Here is a 25,301-nt window from a genome sequence, read left to right as displayed (position 1 = left end):
TTACTGAGTATGTTTTTCTTTTTCTGTTCTCATGAGTATGTTTATTAACTTTCTTTGTGGTTACCACAAAATTTATGCTTATCTTCCTAAGTTTGAACTTATTACTTGGTATCGCCTTGACTTCCTCTCCATTTGAAAGTTCTATACCTACACTGTTTATTCCCCCTTTTATTGTTCTGATGTTGTCATCATTTACAAATTGACATCTGTTTCCATTGTTTCAAAGTCTTTTAGCTTTGTTTTAATATCAAGAGCTCTTTTTTTTTTTTTTTTTTTTTACTTAGGTTGATATCTGGCTGATTCTGTCCTGTGTTCTAGACTCCAGTTGTTGTGTGATGTTGTTGTTTCTTTAACCAAAGGACTCTCTTTAGTAATTTTTTTTAAAGTTTAGTTTGGATTTTATGAATTCCCAGAGGTGACAGAGAAAGCCTTCCCCTGGAGCCAGCACCCTGAACTGAGACTTCTATCCTACTGGATGGTGAGAGGATAAACTTCTCCTTGTTAAAGCCATCCACTTGTAGTATTTCTGTTACAGCCACACTAGATGACGAAGACACAGCCCACTGCCTTGTTGTTTGCATAGTTTCTGCTGAGTTATGACAGCATAGTCTTATTTTTTCCCCTCAGTAAGTGACTTTTTGTTTTTCTCGTGCTGCTCTCAGGTTTTTTTGTCTTTGGTTTTGGCAAGTGTGATTATGATATGCCTCGGTGACTGTTTTGTGGCTTATCCTATATGGCGTTTGCTGAATTTGTTGGATGGTAAGCTTTTCATCTTTCATGATATTTGAGAAATTTTCTGCAAGGAAATCTTCAACAATCTTCTCTGTGCTTTCCCTTTGCTCCCTCTGTTCAGGAACCCCAATCACATGCAAATTTTTTCTCTTGATTGTATCCCACATAATTCTTAGATATTCTTTTTTTTGTTGTTGTTCTTTTCCCTGATTTATCTTCAGACAAAGTGGCATCCATGGATTTGTCTTCAGTCTTGCATATTGTCTTCCATTATTTCAAATTTTCTCCTAAAATCTTCTGTTGTGTTTTCCATTTCTGAAATTTTGTTGTTTATCTTTTGAATTTCTAGTTGCTGCTTTTGTATGATTTCTAATTATTTATTTCGATGCTTTCTTCTTGTATTATTTTCCTTAACTCTTCTATTGCTTTGTCTATGTTTTCCTTGATTTTGGCTATTTTTCATTGGTTTAGTGTGTTTCCTATGATTTTGTCTATTTTTTTCCTTGGTATTCTCTGTGTTTTCTTTGATCTCCTTCCAACTCTCTCAGACAGCCTTAAATATTAATCTTTTGAATTCTATATCAGGTAGTTCCACTTCCTTTTCCTCTACTGGAAGTTATCTGAGTCTTTATTTTGGTCTCTTGCTGGAGAATCTTGTCCTGCTTTTTTATGTTTTCATATTGTCTGCTGTCTCCTAGACATTAAGGTATTGTTTTCTTCATTTATTGATTGTTCATTTGTTTCATCCAGCTTTTTCATTTTGTCTTGTTAGGGTGAGCAGACCAGGTGTGCTTTGCTGCCTGTTTGTCTGTGGGCATGATGGCACTCACCACCTCGTCTGGGTGAGCAGGGCAGCAGCAGGCAGGGAAAGCCCCCTTCTCTGTACACTGGTTTGATGAGATGGCCGACAGTGGACTTGGTGGGGGTTGTCTGCCTCCTGATGATGGCACAACAGTATGGGAGCATCCACAGCCCTTTGCCAGATGGGTGGCAGTGTTAGATGAGGAGTGGTCTGGGCTGTCTTTCCACCATTTAGTGGCTGGTCTACTCACCAGAAAGGTGAGAGGTGGGGAAGCATTTTTCTGTAATTATTGGGTGTTCTGTGTCCTGTGGTGAGCTCCATGAAGTTGCCTTCCTGTACTCCCTGTCCAGGGTCATTGTTGCCTGTGCTTCAAGATGGCAACGCTGTGCCATGTTAGTTGGCAGGGGACCTCCACTCCGTATCTCTCCTCATTCTGTTTTCTGTCAGTTTCTTCTTCTATTTGATGTTTGATCTATTTCTGTATTCCTTCATTTGATACTTACAGTTCCAGAATTGATGTTTATATCTGTTTTACTTAGTTTTTCAGGACTTTGCTGTAGAGGGATGGCATGGTGCATCTGTCTAGGGCACCAAGTTGGCTCCACCTCCAAATCCTTTAATATTATTTAGAGCAGAGGTTTGGTAGTGATAAATTCTGAGTTAACAATTAAAAAAAAAAATTAAAGATGTTCCACTATCTTCTGGCCTCTATGAATTCTGATGAGAAGTCTGTAATCATTCAAACTGTTGATCGCAATGTAATGTCATTTTCTTCTTGCTTTCAAGATTTTTTACTTTGGTTTTCAGCAGGTTTACTACATTGTACCTACATATAAAAATATATATATATATATATATCCTCAAACTTAATCTGTTTAGTGTTCACCAAGCTTCTTGAATTTCTAATTTTGTCTTTCATCAAATTTGAGACTGTTTCTTCAAAAACTTTTTTTTCTGTCCCCTTGTCCCTCTCTTTTCCTTCTGGGACTCCAATTACCCTTATATTTAATCTCTTGAAAATGCTTCACAGGTCCCCAAGACTGTTCACTTCATGTTGTTTTTTCTTTCTTCTTCAAATTGGATTTCTATTGTTTTACCTTCAAGTTCACTGACTCATCTGTCATTTCCATTCTCCTATTTTTTAAATTTTCAGGTATTAATTCTATAGTCCTAAAATTTCCATTTAATTCTTTTGGTATATTTTATATTCCTTTTTTTTCATATATTTTAAGATTTTTTTCTTTTACCTAATTAAGCATAATTATAATAACTGCTTATAAATCCTTGTCTGATGAATATTATCTGGGTCATCTCAGGGTTAGCATGTGTTGATTCCAAGAGAATTACATTTTCTATTTTTTGGTATGCCAATTAAGTTTGGATTATATGCTGAACATTTTAGAAGTTATGTTCTGGAGACTCTGAACTCTGCTATATTGCTCCAAAGTGTTGATACTTTAAAAACCATGCCATTAACTTGGTTAGGCTCAAATTGTGACTGGTGTCATACCTGTGGAGGGTGGTATTTCAGCTCTCAGTGCAGAATGCCTTTAGTCTGCCCCATATATTTATCATCAAGAAGTCAACAAGGTACACAGAATTTAGGACTCCTCTTCTGTGCAGGGGCAGATTATGCAACGGTGCTTACCTTGGTAACCAGATAATCTGTAGTGAACAATTTCACATTTTTTTACTACATCTAATTCTACTTCTAGCTATGGCTGGCTTCTGTCTCTCTCACAATGCCACAGTACTTTCCTACAAAATCAAAGCCTCCTTTCAAATTTGGAAACCTGACAAAGAGAATTCAAGTCCCTGATGTTTCACTGGTGAATTGCATCAAGTATTTTGGAAGAAAGAATTATTTTATATAACCTCTTTCAGTTAATGAAGTGGGGCCAACCTTGTTGTTGTTATTAGGTTGTTGAATCAGTTCCAACTCATAGTGACCTATGTACAACAGAATGAAACACTGCCCAATCCTGCCCCATCCTCACAACCTTTGCTATGTTCAAGCCCACTGTTGCAGCCACTGCGTCAATCCATCTCGTTTAGGGTCTTCCTCTCTTTTGCTGACCCTTTACTTTACCAAGCATGATGTCCTTCTCCAGGGACTGATCCTTCCTGATAACATTTCCAAGGTATGTGAGACAAAGTCTCACCATTCTCACTTCTAAGAAGCATTCTGGCTGTACTTCCCCCGAGACAGATTTGTTCTTTCTTTTGACAGTCCATGGTATATTCAATATTCTTTATCAACACCATAATTCAAAGGCATAAATTCTTCTTCAGTCTCCCTTATTCATTTCCCAGCTTTTGCCTGCATCTGAGGAGACTGAGAACACCATGAGTCGGGTCAGGTACACCTTAGTCCTTAAAGTGACACCTTTGCTTTTTAACTTTAAAGAAGTCTTTTGCAGCAGATTTGCCCAGTCAGTGCATCATCTGATTTCTTTACTGCTGCTTCCAAGGCCATTGATTGTGGATCCAATTAAATGAAATTCTTGACAACTTAAATTTTTTCTCCATTTATCACGATGTTTATTGGTCCAGTTGTGAGGATTTTTTATTTTTTTTTTTTATGTTGAGGTGTAATCCACACTGAAGGCTGTGGTTTTTGATCTTCATCAGTAAGCACTTCAAGTCCTCTTCACTTTCTGCAAACAAGGTTGCCATCTACCTATCTCAGGTTGTTAATGAGTCTGTCTCCAATCCTGACGCCGAGTTCTTCTTCATATAGTCCAGCTTCTTGGACTATTTGCTCAGCATACAGATTGGATAAGTATGGTGAAAGCATAAAACCCTGATGCACACCTTTCCTGACTTCAAACTATGCAGTATCCCCTTGTTCTGTGTGAATGACTGCCTCTTGATCTATGTACAGGTTCCTCACGAGCACAATTAAGTGTTCTGGAATTCCCATTCTTTGCAATGTTTTCCATTATTTCTTATGATCCACATAGCCGGACAACTTTGCATAGCCAATAAAACACAGGTAATCATCTTTCTGGTATTCTCTGCTTTCAGGCAAGACCCATCTGACAACAGCAATAATATCCCTCGTTCCATGTACTCTTCTGAATCTGGCTTGAATTTCAGGCAGTTCCCTGTCGATGTAGTGCTGCAAATGCTTTTGAATGATTTTCAGCAAAATTTTACTTGTGCATGATATTGATGATATTGTTCAATAATTTTCGCATTCAGGTGGATTACCATTCTTTGGAATAGGCATAAATATGGATCTCTTCCAGTCGGCCAGGTAGCTGTCTTCCAAATTTCTTGGCGTAGATGAGTGAGCACTGCCAGCATCGCATCTGTTTGTTGAACCATCTCAATTAGTATTCTGTCAATTCCTGGAGCCTTGTTTTTTTGCCAGTGTCTTCAGTACAGCTTGGACTTCTTCCTTCAGTACCACTGGTTCTTGCTACCTTCTGAAATGATTGTTGACCATTTCTTTAGATACAATGACGGTGTATTCTATTTTCTTTTTTTGCTTTCTGTGTTGTACAGTATTTTGCCCATAGAATCCTTCACTATCGCAACTCAAAGTTTGAATTTTTTCTTCATTTCTTTCAGCTTGAGAAATGATGTGTGTTCTTCCCTTTTGATTTTTCTAACTCCAGGTCTTTTCACATCATTGTAATACTTTGTCTCCTTAACCCACCCTTAGAAACCTTCTGTTCAGCTCTTTTACTTCATCATTTCTTTCTTTTGCTTTAGCTTCTCTACATTCAAGAGCAACTTTCAGGGTCCCCTCTGACATCCATTTTTTTTTTAATTAATTTTTATTAAGCTTCAAGTGAACATTTACCATTCCAATCAGTCTGTCACATGTAAGTTTACATACATCTTACTCCCTTCTCCCACTTGCTCTCCCCCTATTGAGTCAGCCCTTTCAGTCTCTCGTTTCGTGCCAATTTTGCCATCTTCCCTCTCTCTCTATCTTCCCATTCCCCCTCCAGTCAAGAGTTGCCAACACACTCTCCAGTGTCCACCTGATTTAATTAGCTCACTCTTCATCAGCATCTCTCTCCCCCCCGCTGACCAGTCCTTTTCATGCCTGATGCGTTGTCTTCGGGGATGGTTCCTGTCCTGTGCCATCAGAAGGTCTGGGGAGCATTGCCTCCGGGATTCCTCTAGTCGCAGTCAGACCATTAAGTATGGACTTTTTATGAGAATTTGGGGTCTGTATCCCATTGGTCTCCTGCTCCCTCAGGAGTTCTCTGTTGTGCTCCCTGACAGGGCAGACATCGATTGTGGCCGGGCACCAACTAGTTCTTCTGGTCTCAGGATAATGTAGGTCTCTGGTTCATGTGGCCCTTTCTGTCTCTTGGGTTCTTAGTTGTCGTGTGACCTTGGTGTTCTTCCTTTGCCTTTGCTCCAGGTGGGTTGAGACCAATTGATGTATCTTAGATGGCCGCTTCTTGGCATTTAGGACCCCAGACGCCACATTTCAAAGTGGGATGCAGAATGTTTTCATAATAGATTTATTTTGCCCATTGACTTAGAAGTCCCCTCAAACCATGTTCCCCAGACCCCAGCCCCTGCTCCGCTGACCTTTGAAGCTTTCATTTTATCCCGGAAACCTCTTTGCTTTTAGTCCAGTCCAATTAGGCTGACCTTCCTTGTATTGAGTGTTGTCTTTCCCTTCACCCAAAGCAATTCTTATCTACTGATTGATTAATAAAAACCCTCTCCCTCCCTCCCTCCCTCCCCCCTTCGTAACCACAAAAGTATGTGTTCTTCTCAGTTTTTTCTATTTCTCAAGATCTTATAATAGTGGTCTTATACAATATTTGTCCTTTTGCCTCTGACTCATTTCGCTCAGCATAATGCCTTCCAGATTCCTCCATGTTATGAAATGTTTCAGAGATTCGTCACTGTTCTTTATCGATGCGTAGTATTCCATTGTGTGAATATACCACAATTTATTTACCCATTCATCCATTGACGGACGTCTTGGTTGCTTCCAGCTTTTTGCTATTGTAAACAGAGCTGCAATAAACATGGGTGTGCATATATCTGTTTGTGTGAAGGCTCTTATTTCTCTAGGGTATATTCCGAGGAGTGGGATTTCTGGGTTGTATGGTAGTTCTATTTCTAACTGTTTAAGATAACGCCAGATGGATTTCCAAAGTGGTTGTACCATTTTAAAATCCCACCAGTAGTGTATGAGAGTTCCAATCTCTCCGCAGCCTCTCCAACATTTATTATTTTGTGTTTTTTGGATTAATGCCAGTCTAGTTGGTGTGAGATGGAATCTCATCGTAGTTTTAATTTGCATTTCTCTAATGGTTAATGATCGGGAGCATTCTCTCATGTGTCTGTTGGCTGCCTGAATATCTTCTTTAGTGAAATGTGTGTTCATATCCTTTGCCCACTTCTTGATTGGGTTGTTTGTCTTTTTGTGGTTGAGTTTTGACAGAATCATGTAGATTTTAGAGATCAGGCGCTGGTCTGAGATGTCATAGCTGAAAGTTCTTTCCCAGTCTGTAGGTGGTCTTTTTACTCTTTTGGTGAAGTCTTTAGATGAGCATAGATGTTTGATTTTTAGGAGCTCCCAGTTATCGGGTTTCTCTTCATCATTTTTGGTAATGTTTTGTATTCTGTTTATGCCCTGTATTAGGGCTCCTAGGGTTGTCCCTATTTTTTCTTCCATGATCTTTATCGTTTTAGTCTTTATGTTTAGGTCTTTGATCCACTTGGAGTTAGTTTTTGTGCATGGTGTGAGGTATGGGTCCTGTTTCATTCTTTTGCAAATGGATATCCAGTTATGCCAGCACCATTTGTTAAAAAGACTATCATTTCCCCAATTGACTGACACTGGTCCTTTGTCAAATATCAGCTGCTCATACATGGATGGATTTATATCTGGGTTCTCAATTCTGTTCCATTGGTCTATGTGCCTGTTGTTGTACCAGTACCAGGCTGTTTTGACTACTGTGGCTGTATAATAAGTTCTGAAATCAGGTAGAGTGAGGCCTCCCACTTTCTTCTTCTTTTTCAGTAATGCTTTGCTTATCCGGGGGTTCTTTCCCTTCCATATGAAATTAGTGATTTGTTTCTCTATCCCCTTAAAATATGACATTGGTATTTGGATTGGAAGTGCGTTATATGTATAGATGGCTTTTGGTAGAATAGACATTTTTACTATGTTGAGTCTTCCTATCCATGAGCAGGGTATGTTTTGCCACTTAAGTATGTCCTTTTGAATTTCTTGTAGCAGAGTTTTATACTTTTCTTTGTATAGTTTTCTTTTACACCCTTGGTAAGATTTATTCCTAAGTATTTTATCTTCTTGGGGGCTACTGTGAATGGTATTGATTTGGTGATTTCCTCTTCGGTGTTCTTTTTGTTGATGTAGAGGAATCCAAGTGATTTTTGTATGTTTATTTTATAACCTGAGACTCTTCCAAACTCTTCTATTAGTTTCAGTAGTTTTCTGGAGGATTCCTTAGGGTTTTCCATGTATACGATCATGTCAGCTGCTTAGTGATAGCTTTACTTCCTCCTTGCCAATCTGGATACCCTTTATTTCTTTGTCTAGCCTAATTGCCCTGGCTAGGACTTCAAGTACGATGTTGAATAAGAGCGGTGATAAAGGGCATCCTTGTCTGGTTCCCGTTCTCAAGGGAAATGCTTTCAGGTTCTCTCCATTTAGAGTGATGTTGGCTGTTGGCTTTGTTTAGATGCCCTTTATTATCTTGAGGAATTTTCCTTCAATTCCTATTTTGGTAAGAGTTTTTATCATAAATGGGTGTTGGACTTTGTCAAATGCCTTTTCTGCATCTATTGATAAGATCATGTGGTTTTTATCTTTTGTTTTATTTATGTGATGGATTACATTAATGGTTTTTCTGATATTAAACCAGCCTTGCATACCTGGTATAAATCCCACTTGATCAGGGTGAATTATTTTTTTCATGTGTTGTTGGATTCTATTGGCTAGAATTTTGTTGAGGATTTTTTCATCTATGTTCATGAGGGATATAGGTCTATAATTTTCTTTTTTTGTAAAGTCTTTACCTGGTTTTGGTATCAGGGAGATGGTAGCTTCATAGAATGAGTTGGGTAGTATTCCGTCTTTTTCTATGCTTTGAAATACCTTCAGTAGTAGTGGTGTTAAGTCTTCTCTGAAGATTTGGTAGAACTCTGCAGTGAAGCCGTCTGGGCCAGGACTTTTTTTTGCTGGAAGTTTTTTGATTACCGTTTCAATCTCTTTTTTTTGTTATGGGTCTATTTAGTTGTTGTACTTCTGAATGTGTTAGTTTAGGTAGGTAGTATTTTTCCAAGAATTTATCCATTTCTTCTAGGTTTTCAAATTTGTTAGAGTACAATTTTTCATAGTAATCTGAAATGATTCTTTTCATTTCATTTGGTTCTGTTGTGATGTGGTCCTTCTCGTTTCTTATTCGGGTTATTTGTTTCCTTTCCTGTATTTCTTTAGTCAGTCTAGCCAATGGTTTATCAATTTTGTTAATTTTTTCAAAGAACCAGCTTTTGGCTTTGTTAATTCTTTCAATTGTTTTTCTGTTCTCTAATTCATTTAGTTCAGCTCTAATTTTTATTATTTGTTTTCTTCTGGTGCCTGATGGGTTCTTTTGTTGCTCACTTTCCATTTGTTCAAGTTGTCGGGACACTTCTCTGATTTTGGCTCTTTCTTCTTTTTGTATGTGTGCCTTTATCAATATAAATTGGCCTCTGAGCACTGCTTTTGCTGTGTCCCAGAGGTTTTGATAGGAAGTATTTTCATCCTCGTTGCTTTCTAAGAATTTCCTTATTCCCTCCTTGATGTCTTCTATAACCCAGTCTTTTTTCAGGAGGGTATTGTTCATTTTCCAAGTATTTGATTTCTTTTCCCTAGTTTTTCTGTTATTGATTTCTAGCTTCATTGCCTTGTGGTCTGAGAAGATGCTTTGTAATATTTCGATGTTTTGGACTCTGCAAAGGTTTGTTTTATGACCTAATATGTGGTCTATTCTAGAGAATGTTCCATGTGCACTAGAAAAAAAAAGTATATTTTGCAGCAGTTGGGTGGAGAGTTCTGTATAAGTCAATGAGGTCAAGTTGGTTGATTGTTGTAAGTAGGTCTTCCGTGTCTCTATTGAGCTTCTTACTGGATGTCCTGTCCTTCTCCGAAAGTGGTGTGTTGAAGTCTCCTACTATAAATGTGGAGGTGTCTATCTCACGTTTCAATTCTGTTAAAATTTGATTTATGTATCTTGCAGCCCTGTCATTGGGTGCATAAATATTTAATATGGTTATGTCTTCCTGATCAATTGTCCCTTTTATCATTATATAGTGTCCTTCTTTATCCTTTGTGGCGGATTTAAGTCTAAAGTCTATTTTGTCAAAAATTAATATTGCTACTCCTCTTCTTTTTTGCTTATTGTTTGCTTGAAATATTTTTTTCCATCCTTTGAGTTTTAGTTTGTTTGTGTCTCTAAGTCTGAGGTGTGTCTCTTGTAGGCAGCATATAGATGGATCGTGTTTCTTTATCCAGTCCGTGACTCTCTGTCTCTTTATTGGTGCATTTAGTCCATTTACATCCAGCGTAACTAAAGTAAGTTTTTAGTGCTGTCATTTTGATGCCTTTTCATGTGAGTTGTTGGCCATTTCATTTTCCCACATACTTTTTTGTGCTGAGATGTTTTTCTTAGTAGATTGTGAGATCCTCATTTTCATAATGTTTAACTTTATGTTAGTTGAGTCGTTACGTTTTTCTTGGCTTTTTTCTTGAGTTATGGAATTGATATTCCTTTTTGTGGTTACCTTATTTACCCCTATTTTTCTAAGTAAAAACCTAACTTGTATTCTTCTATATCACCTTGTATCACTCTCCATCTGGCGGTTCAATGCCTCCTATATTTAGTCCCTCTTTTTGATTATTGTGATCGTTTATCTATGATTTCCATGATTCCCTGTTATGTATATTATTTTGTTTATTTATTTATTTTTTTAGAATTAATCTTAATTTGTTTGTCTTTGTGCTTTCCCTATTTGAGTTGCATTGATATCAGGACGTTCTGTTTTGTGACCTTGTATTGTGCTGGTACCTGATATTATCGGTCATCGGGCCAAACAATCTCCTTTAGCATTTCTTGCAGTCTTGGTTTAGTTTTTGCGAATTCTCTAAACTTGTGTTTATCTGTAAATATCTTAATTTCTCCTTCATATTTCAGAGAGAGTTTTGCTGGATATATGATCCTTGGTTGGCAGTTTTTCTCCTTCAGTGCTCTGTATACGTCGTCCCATTCCCTTCTTGCCTGCATGGTTTCTGCTCAGTAGTCTGAACTTATTGATTCTCCCTTGAAGGAAACCTTTCTTTTCTCCCTGGCTGCTTTTAAAATTTTCTGTTTGTCTTTGTTTCTGGCAAGTTTGATGATAATATGTCTTGGTGTTTTTCTTTTTGGATCAATCTTAAATGGGGTTCGATGAGCATCTTGGATAGATATCCTTTCGTCTTTCATGATGTCAGGAAAGTTTTGTGTCAGGAGTTCTTCAACTATTTTCTCTGTGTTTTCTGTCCCCCCTCCCTGTTCTGGGACTCCAATCACTCGCAAGTTATCCTTCTTGATAGAGTCCCACATGATTCTTAGGGTTTCTTCATTTTTTTTAATTCTTTTATCTGATTTTTTTTCAGCTATGTTGGTGTTGATACCCTGGTCCTCCAGATGTCCCAGTCTACATTGTAATTGCTCGAGTCTGCTCCTCTGACTTCCTACTGCGTTGTCTAATTCTGTAATTTTATTGTTAATCTTTTGGATTTCTACATGCTGTCTCTCTATGGATTCTTGCAACTTATTAATTTTTCCAGTATGTTCTTGAATAATCTTTTTGAGTTCTTCAACAGTTTTATCGGTGTGTTCCTTGGCTTTTTCTGCAGTTAGCCTAATTTCATTTGTGATGTCTTTAAGCATTCTGTAAATTAGTTTTTTATATTCTGTATCTGATAATTCCAGGATTGTATCTTCATTTGGGAAAGATTTTGATTCTTTTGTTTGGGGGGTTGGAGAAGCTGTCATGGTCTGTTTCTTTATGTGGTTTGATATGGACTGCTGTCTCCAAGCCATCACTGGGAAACTAGTTTTTCCAGGTAATCAGCTAAAAAAAATGCAGTCAGATCCCTATCTGAATTCTCCCTCTGGCCCAGGGTATTCGGATGTTAATGAAGCCGCCTGGGGAGGGGGGGGGAGGGATCAGAGAGCTAGGAGTGTAGCACCTCAGAATATAGAGCTGATCCCCACGTTCACGCTCCACCCGCGCCTGCCAAAATCCAGGCGGGACGGCTCCCCAGCTGGGATGCTGCACTCCCCGCTCCAAGACCAGTCACTTCCTCCCGGGGACTTCTCCCTCCGGTGTGTCACGCCGCTCGCGCAAACTGGGTGGGCGTCGCCCGCACGAACGGCTGGGCCATCCCCCGGGGTCAATTCTGACGAATATAACTGGTCCCCGTGCTCACGCCCCGCCCGCACCCGCCAAAATCCCAGGGGGACGGCTCCCCGGCTGGGACGCTGCTCTCCCCGCTCTGAGACCGGTCACTTCCTCCCGGGGACTTCTTCCTCCGGTGCTCCGCGCCGCATGCGCGAACTGGGCGGGCGTTGCCCGCACGAACGTCTGGGCCCCCCTCCCCCGTGTCGCTTTAGGGAAATATAGCTTATCCCCACGCTCGCGCCACGCCCGCTTCCCACCAAACTCCCGGCGGGACGGTTCCCTGGCTGGGACGCTGCTCTCCCCGCTCCAAGATCAGTCACTGCCTCCCGGGTGCTTCTCCCTCTGGCTGTGCCACTACGCCGCCCGCGTCAACAGGCTAGGCTCCCTCCCGGAATGAGTTCGGGGGGTAGGGCTGGGCCCCTTGTCTGTGCCTTCTGCCCCCCTGGGCTCAGCCCCAGATTGGGCTCCGAAGGTCACCTGCCTGGTACGCTGGCTCCTGGTTCTGAAATCGATCGCTGTCTGCCCGTATTTGTTCATTCTCCGTCTCTAAGTCTGTGTTTGTTGTTCAGAGTTCGTAGATTGTTATGTATGTGATCGATTCACTTGTTTTTCCGAGTCTTTGTTGGAAGAGGGATCCGCGGTAGTGTCCACCTAGTCTGCCATCTTGCCCCCGCTGTCCCGACATCCATTTTTATATTTTCTTTCTTTCCTGTCTTTTTAATGACCTCTTGCTTTTTTCATGTATGATCTCCTTGATGTCACTGCACAACTCATCTGGCCTTCAGTCATTAGGGTTTGATGTGTCAAATCTATTCTTGAGATGGTCTCTAAATTCAGGTGGGATATACTCAAGGCCATACTTTGGCTCTCATGGACTTGTTCTACTTTTCTTCAACTTGAACTTGCATATGAGCAATTGATGGCCCCTGGTCTTGTTCTGACTTATGATAGTGAGCATTTCCATTATCTCTTTCCATAGATGTAGTGAATTTGATTTCTATGTATTGGATCTGGTGAGGTCCATGTGTATAGTCACCATTTATGTTGTTGAAAAAAGGTATTTACAGTGAAGAAGTCACTGGTCTTGCAAAATTCTATCATGTGATCCCCAGCATCATTTCTATCACCAAGGCCATATTTTCCAACTACCAATCCTTCATCTTTGTTTCCAACTTTCTCATTCCAATTACCAGTAATTATCAATGCATCCTGATTGCATGTTCGATCCATTTCAGACTGCAGAAGTTGGTAAAAATCTTCAATTTTCTCATCTGTAGCCTTAATGGTTGGTGTATAGATTTGGATAACACTTGTATTAACTGGTCTTCCTTGCAGGCATATGGATATTATTCTATCACTGACAGCACTGTACCTCAGGATAGATCCTGAAATGTTCTTTTTGATGATGAGTGCAACACCATTCTTCTCTGTCATTCCCAGCATAACAGACCATATGACTGTCCAATTCAAAATGGCTAATACCAGTCCGTTTCAGCTCACTAATTCCTAGGATAGAGCCCTGGTGGTGCAGTGGCTAAGAGCTATAGTTGCTAACCAAAAGATCAGCAGTTCAAATCCACCACCCGCTCCTTGGAAACCCTATGGGGCAGTTCTACTGTGTCCTATAGTATAGGGTCACTATGAGTCAGAACTGACTTGATGGCAATGGGGTTAATGCCTAGGATATCGATGTTTATGTATTCCATTTCATTTTTGAAGATTTCCAATTTTCCCAGATTCATAACGGAATCAACTCAATGGCAGTGGGATACTTTGTAAATTCCACGTTCCAATTATTAATGGATGTCTGCAGTTGTTTCTTCACATTTTGAGTCATGCCACATCAGCAAATGAGGGTTCCAAAAGCTTGCCTCCATCCACATCATTAAGGTTGACTCTACTTTGAGGAGGCAGCTCTTCTCCAGTGATCTTTTGAGCGCCTTCCAACCTGAGTGGCTCATCTTCTGGCACTATATAAGACAATGTTCCGCTACTATTCATAAGTTTTTCACTGGTCAATTTTTTTCAGAAGTAGACTGCCAGGTCCTTCTTCCTAGTGTGTATTAGTTTGGAAGCTCCACTGCAACCATGGGTGATTCTGCTGGTATTTGAATACTGGTGGCATAGCTTCCAGCATCACAGCAACATATGCCATAGTACAGTTTTAGTACTAAATATCCTACTTAGGTTTGAGATTCTTGGGTCTCTGAATTTATTGCTTTAACAATATTAGAAAATTATTGCCTCTTATTTAACAACTTCTCTCCCCTAACTCCTCTCCTTCTGTGACTACAATTGTACTTATATTAGAATGCTTGATATTACACCAGAAGTCACTGAGACTGGTTATTTCAGCATTTTTTCTCTGTGCTTCAGTTTGGATAGTTTCTATTGCTATGCTTTCAAGTTCACTAATCTTTCTTATTATTTTTCTGCAGTGTCTAATCTACATTTATGCCCATTCAGTAGAATTTTCATTCCAAATGTTTTATTTCTCATCTCTAGAATTTCCATTTGTCTTTTTGGTATTTTCCGTTTCTCTCATGATCCAATTTTGGAGCAAGTATAAGTGAAAAAGTAAGTACAGGTGTTGCCTTAGCCATCTAATGCTTCCATAACAGAAATAGCACAAGTGGATGGCATTAACAAAGAGAAATTAATTTCCTCACAGTAAAGTAGGCTAAGAGTCCAAATTCAATGCGTCAGCTCCAGGGGAAGGCTTTCTCTCTCTGTTGGCTCTGGAAGAAGGTCCTTGTCCTCAATCTTGTCCTGACTGAGGAGCTTTTCAGGCACAGGCACTGAGATCCCCAACTCTCTCCTGTGCGGGAACAAATGGCTAATTGTAAAGAAAAAATTACCATGCACTCTTATTTCACAGAATACAAAAAATGCATTCTAAACAGAGACAGACCTAATAAAAGCTAAAACTCTGAAACTTTTGGAAGAGACCGTACGAGACAATATTTGCAAACTTAACAAAAAACAAAATCAGTTCCTTTTGCGTTGACTCCAACTCATGGCAACCCCATGTTGTGTCCAAGTAGAACAGTGCTCATTTGAGTTTTCAATGGCTGATTTTTTGTAAGTAGATTCCCAGGCCTTTCTTCTGAGGCATCTCTGCATAGACTCAAACCTCCAATAGTTGAGTTAGCAGCCAAATGCCTTAACCACTTGCAAAGCAACAACAACAGATATTGTTTACTATGATGAGCTGACAACTGTATATACGTGTTACCCACATTCTATTCAAGATGGAGAATATTTGAACATCCCCAGAAAGGTCCTCCATGCTCCTTTCCAGTCAATTCCTCCCATGAAGGAACCAGTGTATGACTTCTATAACCCTTGTTTTGCCTGTTCTTATGCTAAAATATAAACATAGAGTATGTATTTGTGTGTATAGTGTCTTTTGCTCAATACAATGCTTCTGTAATTCATCCATGTTGTGCATATATGTAGTTCATTTCTTTCTATTGTCAAGTAGTAAGCTATTGCATAAATACCTCAACTTGTTTATCCATTCTCTTATTGATTGAAGTTAGGATTATTGCCAAATTAGGGCTATAATGAATATGGCTGCTGTGAACAGTTTTGTTAGTCTTTTTGTGGAAATGTTTTCATTTCTTTTAGGTAAATTCCCGTGAATGGTTTTTGCAGGGTCACTGAGTAGATGTATGCTTATTTTTATGAGAAACTGTTGAACAGTTCTTCAAATTTGGTTCAACAGCAACATAAGAGTTCCAGGTGCTCCTCATTTTCATCAACATTTTGTGTTCAGTCAGTCTTTTTGATTATAGCCATAGTAGTGGGTATGTGGGAGCCCTGGTGGTGCAGTGGTTAAGGACCCAGCTGCTAACTGAAAGGCCAGTTCAAACCCACCAACAGCTCTGAGGGAGAAAGACGTGGCAGTCTGCTTCCGTAAAGGTTTACAGCCTTGGAAACCCTACGTGGCAGTTGTACTCTGTCCTATAGGGTCATTATGAGTCAGAATTGACTCGATGGCAATGGATTTGGTTTTGGTTAGTGGGTATGTAGTGGTATCTCGTTGCAGCATTTCCATTACTCTGATGTTGCACATCTTTTTATGTGCAATCTGTCCATTTGCGTATCTTCTTTTGTGAAATACCTGTTCAAGTCCTTTGTCCATTTTTTAAAATTGTTTATCTTTATTAGTTGCAATTCTTTATATATTACAAGTCCTCTCTGTAAGAGATAGGTACTATGAGTACTGGTTTGGCTGTTTATATTCTGAAGTGTATCTTTTGATGAGCAGAAATCTTTAATTTTTGTAAAGTCCTGTTTATCATCTTTTTCTTTTGTGTGTCTGCTTAAGAAAACTTTATCTTCCTCAGGGTCAGAAATATAGTCTAGATTTTCTTCTAGAAGATTTATGGTTTAGGCTCTTTACTTCAGATCCACGATGCATCTCAAAATTTTGTAGAGCAGTGAGATAGGGGTTGGGTTTCCTTGTTTTTCCGCTATATGCATGTCCTGTTGTAACAGCATCATTCGTTGAAAATACTTTCCTTTTCTCACTGAATTGTCTCAACTCTATGGTTGAAAAATGAATTGACTATGCATGCATGTATCTGTTTCAGGATTCTCTATTATGTGCCACTGGTCTATTTGTCTATATTGCAATATTACACTGTTTTTATTTAACATTATAATACATCTTGAAATCAGGCAGTTAGATTGTTTCGGGTATTCTAGATTCCTTGAATTTCTGAATTTTAGAATCAGCTTATTTATTCAAAAATTTATGCTGGAGTTTTGATAGTTTACATTTAATGTATAGATCCTTAGCAGATAGAATATCTTAATATTGATTCTTCTAATCCATGAATAAGACCTAACTTTCTATGAATTTAAGCATTTAAATTTTTTTCTTGCCCTTCTGTTCTGGCTAAGACTTCTATTACAATGTTTTACAGAGGTGATGAGAACAGGTATCTCTGCCTTTTTTCCAATCTTAGGGAAAAATAATTTAATGTTGTTGTCATTAGGTGCCATTGAGTCGGTTCCAACTCATAGCAACCCTATGCACAACAGAACGAAACACTGCCCGGTCCTGCGCCATCCTCACGATCGGTGCTATGCTTGAGCTCATTGTTGCAGCCACTGTGTCAATCCACCATGTTGAAGGTCTTTCTATTTTCTGCTGACCCTGTACTCTGCCAAGCATGATGTCCTTCTCCAGGTACTGATCCCTCCTGACGTGTCCCAAGTATGTAAGACACAGTCTCACCATCCTTGCCTCTAAGGAGCATTCTGGCTGCACTTCTTCCAAGACAGATCCATTTGTTCTTTTGGCAGTCCATGGTATATTCAATATTCTTCACCAACACCACAATTCAAAGGCGTCAATTGTTCTTCAGTCTTCCTTATTCATTGTCCAGCTTTCACATGCATATGATGCAACTCAAAACACCATGGCTTGGATCAGGCGCACTTTAGCCTTCAGGATGACATCTTTGCTCTTCAACACTTCAAAGAGGTCCTTTGCAGCAGATTTACCCAATGCAATGAAGAAGTCGTTGGTCTTGCAAAATTCTATCATTCAATCTCTGGCATTGTTTCTAGCACCAAGGCCATATTTTCCAACTACTGATCCTTCATTTCCAGCTTTTGCATTCCAATCACCAGTAATTATCAATGCATCTTGATTGCATGTTCGATCAATTTCAGACTGCAGCAGCTGATAAAAATCTTCTATTTCTTCATCTTTGGCCCTAGTGGTTGGTGGGTAAATTTGAATAATAGTCCTATTAACTGGTCTTCCTTGTAGGCGTATGGACATTATCCTATCACTGACAGCGTTGTACTTCAAGATAGATCTTGAAACGTTCTTTTTGACGATGAATGCAACACCATTCCTCTTCAAGCTGTCATTTCCAGCGTAGTAGACCGTATGATTGTCTGATTCAAAATGACCAATACCAGTCCATTTCAGCTCACTAATGCCTAGGATATCGATGTTTATGCATTCCATTCCATTTTTGACAATTTCCAATTTTTCTAGATTCATACTTCATGCATTCCAGGTTCTGATTATTAGTGGATGTTTGTAGCTGTTTCTTCTCATTTTGAGTCATGCCACATCAGCAAATGAAGGTCATGAACGTTTTACTCCATCCACATCATTAAGGTTGACTATACTTTGAGGAAGCAGCTCTTCCCTAGTCATCTTCTGAGTGCCTTCCAACCTGGGGGGCTCATCTTTCAGCACTATATCAGACAATGTTCTGCTGCTATTCATAAGGTTTTCACTGGCTAATGCTTTTCAGAAGTAGACTGCCGGGTCCTTCTTCCTAGTCTGTCTTAGTCTGGAAGCTCAGCTGAAACCTGTCCTCCATGGGTGACTCTGCTGGTATCTGAATACTGGTGGCATAGCTTCCAGCATCACAGCAACATGCAAGCCCCACAGTACAACATACACGTGGGGGAATTTAATATTTAAATCAGTATTTATATTAGCTGTTGGATTTTCATAGATATCCTTTAAGAAATGGAAGAAATGTCTTCTATTCCTGGTTTGCTGGGAGTTTTTATCATAAATGTGTCCATTTTGTCAAATTACTTATATGTATCTTTTCATATATTCATGTGGTTCTCCTCCATTGTGTGAATTTGGTAAATTATATTGCCGGGATAAACTCTACTTGGTCATGATAAGTCATCCTTTTTTATATATTGCTGAGTTCTATTTCCTAATATTTTATTAAGTATTTTTGCATTCATACTTATGAGGGTTATTTTTATTTCCTTGTAACATCTTTGTCAAGTTTTGTTATTGGGATTACACTGGTCTTATACGAGAAGTTGGAAATTGTTTTTTACCTTTTCAAAGTTTGTGTAGAGTTTAATACTAATTTTAACCTAATATTTGATTGATCCTTCACGACCAGGGCCTATAGTTTTCTTTGCGGCAGTTTTTCTTTTTTTAATTACAAATTCAACACTTTAATAAATATGGGGCTTTTTTTTTTTTGAAGTTTCTACTTCTAGCATCATTTATAAGTTGATTTTTCACAGGCATTTGTCCATTCCATTTAAGTTGTTGAATTTATTGACACGAAGATTACTTTTTCTTTCTTTTTTTTGTTTTTTTTTAGGGAAAAAGAAAAAAACTAAGGTTTTTATTTTAAGATCTTTGGTTAAATAACAATTGTTTCTTGATAACTTGTGTTGTAGGGGGAAAAAACATCTCAAAGTTTAGTAAAGCAAAAATAAAGTGTTATTCAGCGTATATTCAAAAAGACAAAAGTTGAGAAGCGGACAAACATGTTGCCAGAGCTATGTCTGCCCGAGTCCAAGTAAATATTACAGAGTAAGCAAGAATGGGAAAACGGGCAAACACGTTTCACAGCCATGTCTGCCTAGAGTCCAAAGAGTATTACAGAGGAGACAAAAGTGGGGAAATGGACAAGCATGTTGCCACAACCATGTCTGCCCTAGTCCAAGGCATATTACAGAATAAACAAGAATGGGAAAATGGACAAGCATGCTAGAGAATATTATGTAATATTCTCTAGACATGTCTGTCTGAGTCTAGAGAATATTACATAATAAACAGGAATGGGAAAACAGACAAGTATGCTGCCACAGCCACGTCTGTCTGAGTCCAAGGAAGGTTGCAGAATCATCGGTATATATTAACATTACAAATGGGCAAAGCCATTTGAAAGCTTCTCTTTTTCAAAGATTGGCTATAAACTGTCACCATACATTTTGAATTGTCTTTCTTCAAGATCATTGGTACAGGTTTCAGTAATGAGTCAGGAGGGTCTTCATTGGTCCAACAAATTTCTGTTCACTAAATGTTAATAGAAAAAGATAACAGTGGAAAGTCTTTTGTGTTCTGGCTTACGTGAAAGTTTCCCTAAAAGATATTTCCAAGATTATTCTATTGTCTTTATACCTCCGGGCCCAGTTGCTGTGTCCTTGTGAGTCCAGCTGGGTCACATTCTGTATGCTCAAGGACAGGGTGTAATAACTACAGTACTATTTCCTAAATCACTTGTGATAAACTTCTGACAAGTTTGAAAAGAAAATTTTTTATAAAAGAAAGAGTGCTAAAAAAGGTTTATTTAACATGATGTAAATTACATGGAACATGTTGTTAAAATCAAGAGAAGCGCCTGATTCTCTTTGGGTTAAAATTTCTATGTTAGTATTCCCTCTTGTGTTTTGTCTCATGTTACGTAGCAAATGATTGCTGACTTGGTTGAAACTTTATTTTTAGAATCTAGCAACATCAAAGCCAATGGATTAGTTGAAGAATTACTATTCAGGTATATAGAGACTTCATAATCTTAGAATGTTCTTGATATATCCTGACTACATGGCATCATAGCTCAAGATTATTATGTTACATCTGAAGTTCTTTAAAAATATGGTTAATGGTTATTATTGAAAATATTTTCATCTAAAGTTTCTTTTAACTTTTATTTAGCTTCAAGTGAACGTTTACAAATCAAGTCAAACTGTCACATATAAGTTCATATACACCCTACTCCGTGCTCCCACTTGCTCTCCCCCTAATAAGTCAGCCGTTCCAGTCTCTCCTTTCATGACATTTTTGCCAGCTTCCAACTCTCTCTATCCTCCCATCCCCCCTCCAGACAGGCGATGCCAACACAGTCTCAAGTGTCCACCTGATACAAATAGCTCACTCTTCATCAGCATCTCTCTCCTACCCACTGTCCAGTCCCTTTCATGTCTGATGAGTTGCCTTCGGGAATGATTCCTGTCCTGGGCCAACAGGAGGTTTGGGGACCATGACTGCCGGGATTCCTCTAGTCTCAGTCAGACCATTAAGTATGGTCTTTTTGTGAGAATTTGGGGTCTGCATCCCACTGATCTCCTGCTCCCTCAGGGGCTCTCTGTTGTGCTCCCTGTCAGGGCAGTCATCAATTGTGGCCGGGCACCAACTAGTTCTTCTGGTCTCAGTACTTTTTCATTCTTGATGTTAAATTTTGCTTTCTCTTTTTTACTTGATCAGTCTTGCTAGGTGTTTTCTCAATTTCAATTATAAAAAAAACTTTTGAGTTTGTTATTTTCACTATTGTTCATGTATTCATGTCCATCACCAATTGCAGAAAAGTTCTCAGTCATTATCTCATCAAAGATTTCTTTTGTATCATTCTACCTTCCTCTGGGACTTCAATTACAAGAATGTTAGGTCATTTGATTTTGCTTTCAGATCAGAGATTCTATTTGCTTTTTTCATTCTTTTTTCCTGTCTTTCAGTTTGTGTACTTTCAATTGGCCTGCCTTAAAACTTACTGTTCTCCTCTATGTGCATTCATAAATCATATTCCAGATTTTTCTTGTTCCTAGTAGTTTCCATTTCTCTGCTGAAATTTTCCATCTCTTTATGCATGTTTTCAATTTGATGCTTCAGCATATTTATCATAGTTATCAGTCTGATGATTCCAAAATCTGAGTCATTTCCTGAATTTCCTTCTGTTGACTCTTCTGTATGTGAACATTTTGTACCAAAAAACAGTATGGATCACAGTAAATAATAGTTTGCCAGAAAAGAGTACACCTCTTTCTTTGTCAGGCTCCTGAATGGAAGGGTGAATTAATCTGATCTGTAGTAGCTGAGCTGGAGGTGGCCTTTTTGCAGCTTTAGTTTGATTAACTTTATCACTGGCTTCAACTATTTTGAGTGAATGATCAGGATTTCTTTTCAACAGGCTTGTGACCTAAGCATTGGCAAAATTCTAGTAAAACCTCTATGCTTTTTAGCTGAGCTGCCAGCTTTCCAAACAATGAGGTATTTCTTGTACAACATCCTAATTGCGTATTTTAGCCCTGGTAGTGCAGTCGTTAAGAGCTCGACTGCTAAGCAAAAGGTCAGCAGTTCAAATCCGCGAGGTGCTCCTTGGCAGTTCTACTCTGTCCTATAGGTTCAGTTAGTTGGAATTGACTAGACGGCAACAGGTTTTGTTTTTGGTTGGTAGCATTCTGAAGGAGCCCTGTTGGCACAGTGGTTAAGCACTCAGCTGCTAATGAAAAGGTTGGCAATTTGAACCCGCCAACTGTTCTGCAGGAGAAAGATGTGGCAGTCTCCTTCCATGAGGATTTACAAACTTAGAAACCCTATAGGGCAGTTCTTTGTGCTAGAGGGGCACTATGAGTTGGAATCAACAGGACAGCAGTGGGTTTTGGTGTGGGTGGAGCATTCTCTTTATAATCTACTCATGCCCTCAGCTTTCTGTGCCTCAGTTGAACTCTGTCATATTACCAAGCCCTTTGGAGTACACAGTTGCTTACATTGTTAAGACCTAGAACGCCTCAAAAAGATTTTACCTTTGTCTTAGGTCTGTTCTATATTCTTACCTTCCTAATACGTAAATACATTTTTTCTAAAACCAGCACCCTGGCTAGTTAAGAAGCAAGATGAACAGCATGAGACATACAAAGGCACTAATAAGCTGATATTTATTCAACTTTGATTTTGCACTGAGTCTGTACTGGGTACTACAGAAGAGATAAGAAAAGGTATCTTTCTCACAAATTTATTGAGCATTTACAACATGAGATATCATTCTAGGAATCTACAGTATAATCTTACTAATGGGAGTGAATAAAAACAGAGTTTCTTCCTGTGTACCCAGGACAAAAAGGAAATGAGTTTTTCATTAGCAGATAGCAGTATCTGAGAATTTTGATAGTTTAAGACCTCTTATTCTAAAAGGTAAACATTCAACACAAAAATGCTGATTGAATTAGAAATGCCTTATCAGTCCATCAGAGCTTCTGTATCTGATGCTGGAAGAAAGGCACAACCTGAGGGAGGGCATGGCTATCTTCCACTACTTTAGCCTTAGGTAACGGATGAACACACATTCCAAATTTCTCTTTAACTTATTATGAGTAGCTATCTTACTTCTTGGAGTCCCTGGGTGGTGCAAATGGTTAACATGATCAGCTGCTAAGAGAAAGGCTGGAGGTTTGAGTCCACCCAGAGATACCTTGGAAGAAAGGCCTGTTGATCTACTTCCCAACAATCAGCTGGAGTGGGGCACAGTTCTGCTCTACACATGCAGTCACCATGAGTTGACTTGACAACTGGTTTTTACTGGTATCTACCGCTTCTTGAACCTATGAATATTTTCAGTCTGTATTATTTCTGAGGGTAAAAGTTAACTAAATGAATTCAAATACTATCAAAGTAGCATTTTTTTTGTCTTAAAAAGAATTTCTTCACTGTGCTAGTGTATATCTCTAAGACTAATATTCTGGAATGGATAAACTAATTCATGCTCATCCCTACACCTCCTTTCCCACACGTAACTTACAATATTATGTACTTTGATTGTATTTTCCTCTCAGTCATCAGTCTTTACAGGCTGAGGAATATTTCACTTCCCCACCATACTGTGGTCCTTCACAGCTTCAGTTACAGCTTTCTTGATACACAGCAATCGGGACTAAATGCTGTTTCACAGGTGTGGCTGCACCATGATTTTTGGGGACATTAAGTGATGAACCATTCAATCTACCATTGTTTAGTGAAATATCTCCCATATGTTCACTGTCTTTTGATGTAAGTAAACAACATTTATTTTATCCTGTTTTCTATCTTATTAGTCTAGAATGTATTCAGAAATATTACTAACTCCTATATCAACAATTTACTCATAATTGAGAACTCAAGTTCCATTATTTAAGCATTTTTCCTTAAATTGTTCCCTCATACACTTTACACTTGCCCTTGCCACTTTTTCTTTTGGTCACAGACCCATCTCTTCTAAAAAAGACGAACCCTGTTAATCTTTTTGGAAGATTCTTTTGCAAACCAGTTTGCCAGTAAGCACCTTCTAGATGAGCATTTTCTTCTTTTCAATCTTATCAGGGATCTGTAAAGAATTCTTTGCTTGCACAGCCAAGGATTTAAGTAAAATCTATCCAGCCACTTCCACGACCAGAGAATATTGTTTTGGTAGATGAATTCATCATAATTATTTTGAACCTAGTTTTTCTCAACTGCTGAGTTTGTTCTTTAGAATTTAGAGCCTATAAAAATCAATTCCCTTAAAAAGGCTCAAAAATTGCACATTTAAGACTACCTCTACAAGTTTTTTTTTTTTTTTTTAAAGTAACTATAATTCGCAGTGAAGGAAAACCTAAGAAGCACTTGATTGCAGTTCGAGGTGACTTTTGTTTGATATTGCTCTATCTGCTGTTATTCACAAACTTCTCGGTTGTGTTTATGAATACGAATCCTTATTTCGTGTAACCTATGATTGGAATAAATCTTTTACCTATAGCTACATCTCCTTCATTGATGATTAAAATCTCATACTAGAGACTACACTTCATGAACCTATTGCAAGCATGTGTGACAGACGAGCTAGAACCTCTTGTACAAAGCTTATGCAAAGAATGAGCTCATGTGAGTTCCGGTCTGCTTCCCTTTATAGGTGGATTCCAGAGCAAAAATATAAAAAACACTATAAAACATGTATTCTATGATTTCTGGGGAAGTAAAGAACCTAGAAATATAGTCTTCACTATTTTTATACTAAAGAAGTTTTCAAATCCACAGAGTTCCAGACTGTGCTGATAAAGAAATATAATTAATATGACATAGCTGTTGCTTCAAAACCCAATTTTAAAGGAGTTACCAATGCTGATTACTGCAGGTCCTGGAAAATGTCTCTGATATATGTGCTCCAGACAAAACATGCTTTATAATGATTTACAGAATGTGAAATGCTGGGTTTTGCAGCCTGCTTGATGTCCTTCTGGTTGTTTCTCTTCAATTAAGTAGAAAACTACAATGTTGTAGTCCTTTGATTTTATTTTCTGGGATAAAAAAGCATAGGCATAAATGTTTTAAATGGTCCTCTTGATGATATCCTTTAAAATAACTTATCAAATGGCTTATTTCATGTCTCTTGATTATCAGTATTCATAAATGTCACTGTCAGCCTTGATTAATTGGTTGAAAATAACACAGCAGAGTAAGTGGCGTTTGTGAATGTTTCCCCAATCCCTGAGAATCATAATCATCACAGAAAGATTTTATCCTTTTCATCATAAGTCTCTGGAAAGTAGTCGTGTTCGTTCATTGTTAACTGGGCAAGGAACAGTGTCATACAGTGTTAATCCTTGTAAATTGGCTTCCACCCGTAAAGAAATTTTCTGCAACAGAAAAGAAAATTATACATAGAAGCTTGCCTCTTGAAGACAGACCATATCTTAATTGTGTTCTGTAGACTATCTTTTGTAATTAGGAATGTAAATCAATTCTAACAGGAAACATGCGTGAGACAGCTGTTGTACGGTCAAAGGTATCCCCTTCCTCTCTAGTACC

General features: G+C 38.6%; 2 protein-coding genes across 7 annotated transcripts in view; one reads left to right on the top strand and one right to left on the bottom strand.

The window, feature by feature from the left end:
* Nucleotides 1-25,301, top strand: part of RBM15 (RNA binding motif protein 15) — a 1,133,685-nt gene that overhangs the window by 1,088,133 nt on the left and 20,251 nt on the right. The window lies entirely within an intron of this gene.
* DRAM2 (DNA damage regulated autophagy modulator 2) overlaps nucleotides 21,355-25,301 on the bottom strand; it is a 38,373-nt gene continuing 34,426 nt past the window's right edge. For all 6 annotated transcript variants that reach the window (XM_049880103.1, XM_049880104.1, XM_049880106.1 and 3 more), the window contains one exon: nucleotides 21,355-25,129. In XM_049880103.1, the coding sequence (XP_049736060.1) occupies nucleotides 25,022-25,129 (108 nt within the window). In that variant the 3' untranslated portion in view covers nucleotides 21,355-25,021. The remainder of the gene's footprint in view (nucleotides 25,130-25,301) is intronic.

This window comes from Elephas maximus, chromosome 3 (assembly GCF_024166365.1).
Source record: "Elephas maximus indicus isolate mEleMax1 chromosome 3, mEleMax1 primary haplotype, whole genome shotgun sequence".
Classification (NCBI taxonomy): domain Eukaryota; kingdom Metazoa; phylum Chordata; class Mammalia; order Proboscidea; family Elephantidae; genus Elephas; species Elephas maximus.
This window is presented reverse-complemented; position numbering and strand designations above follow the sequence as displayed.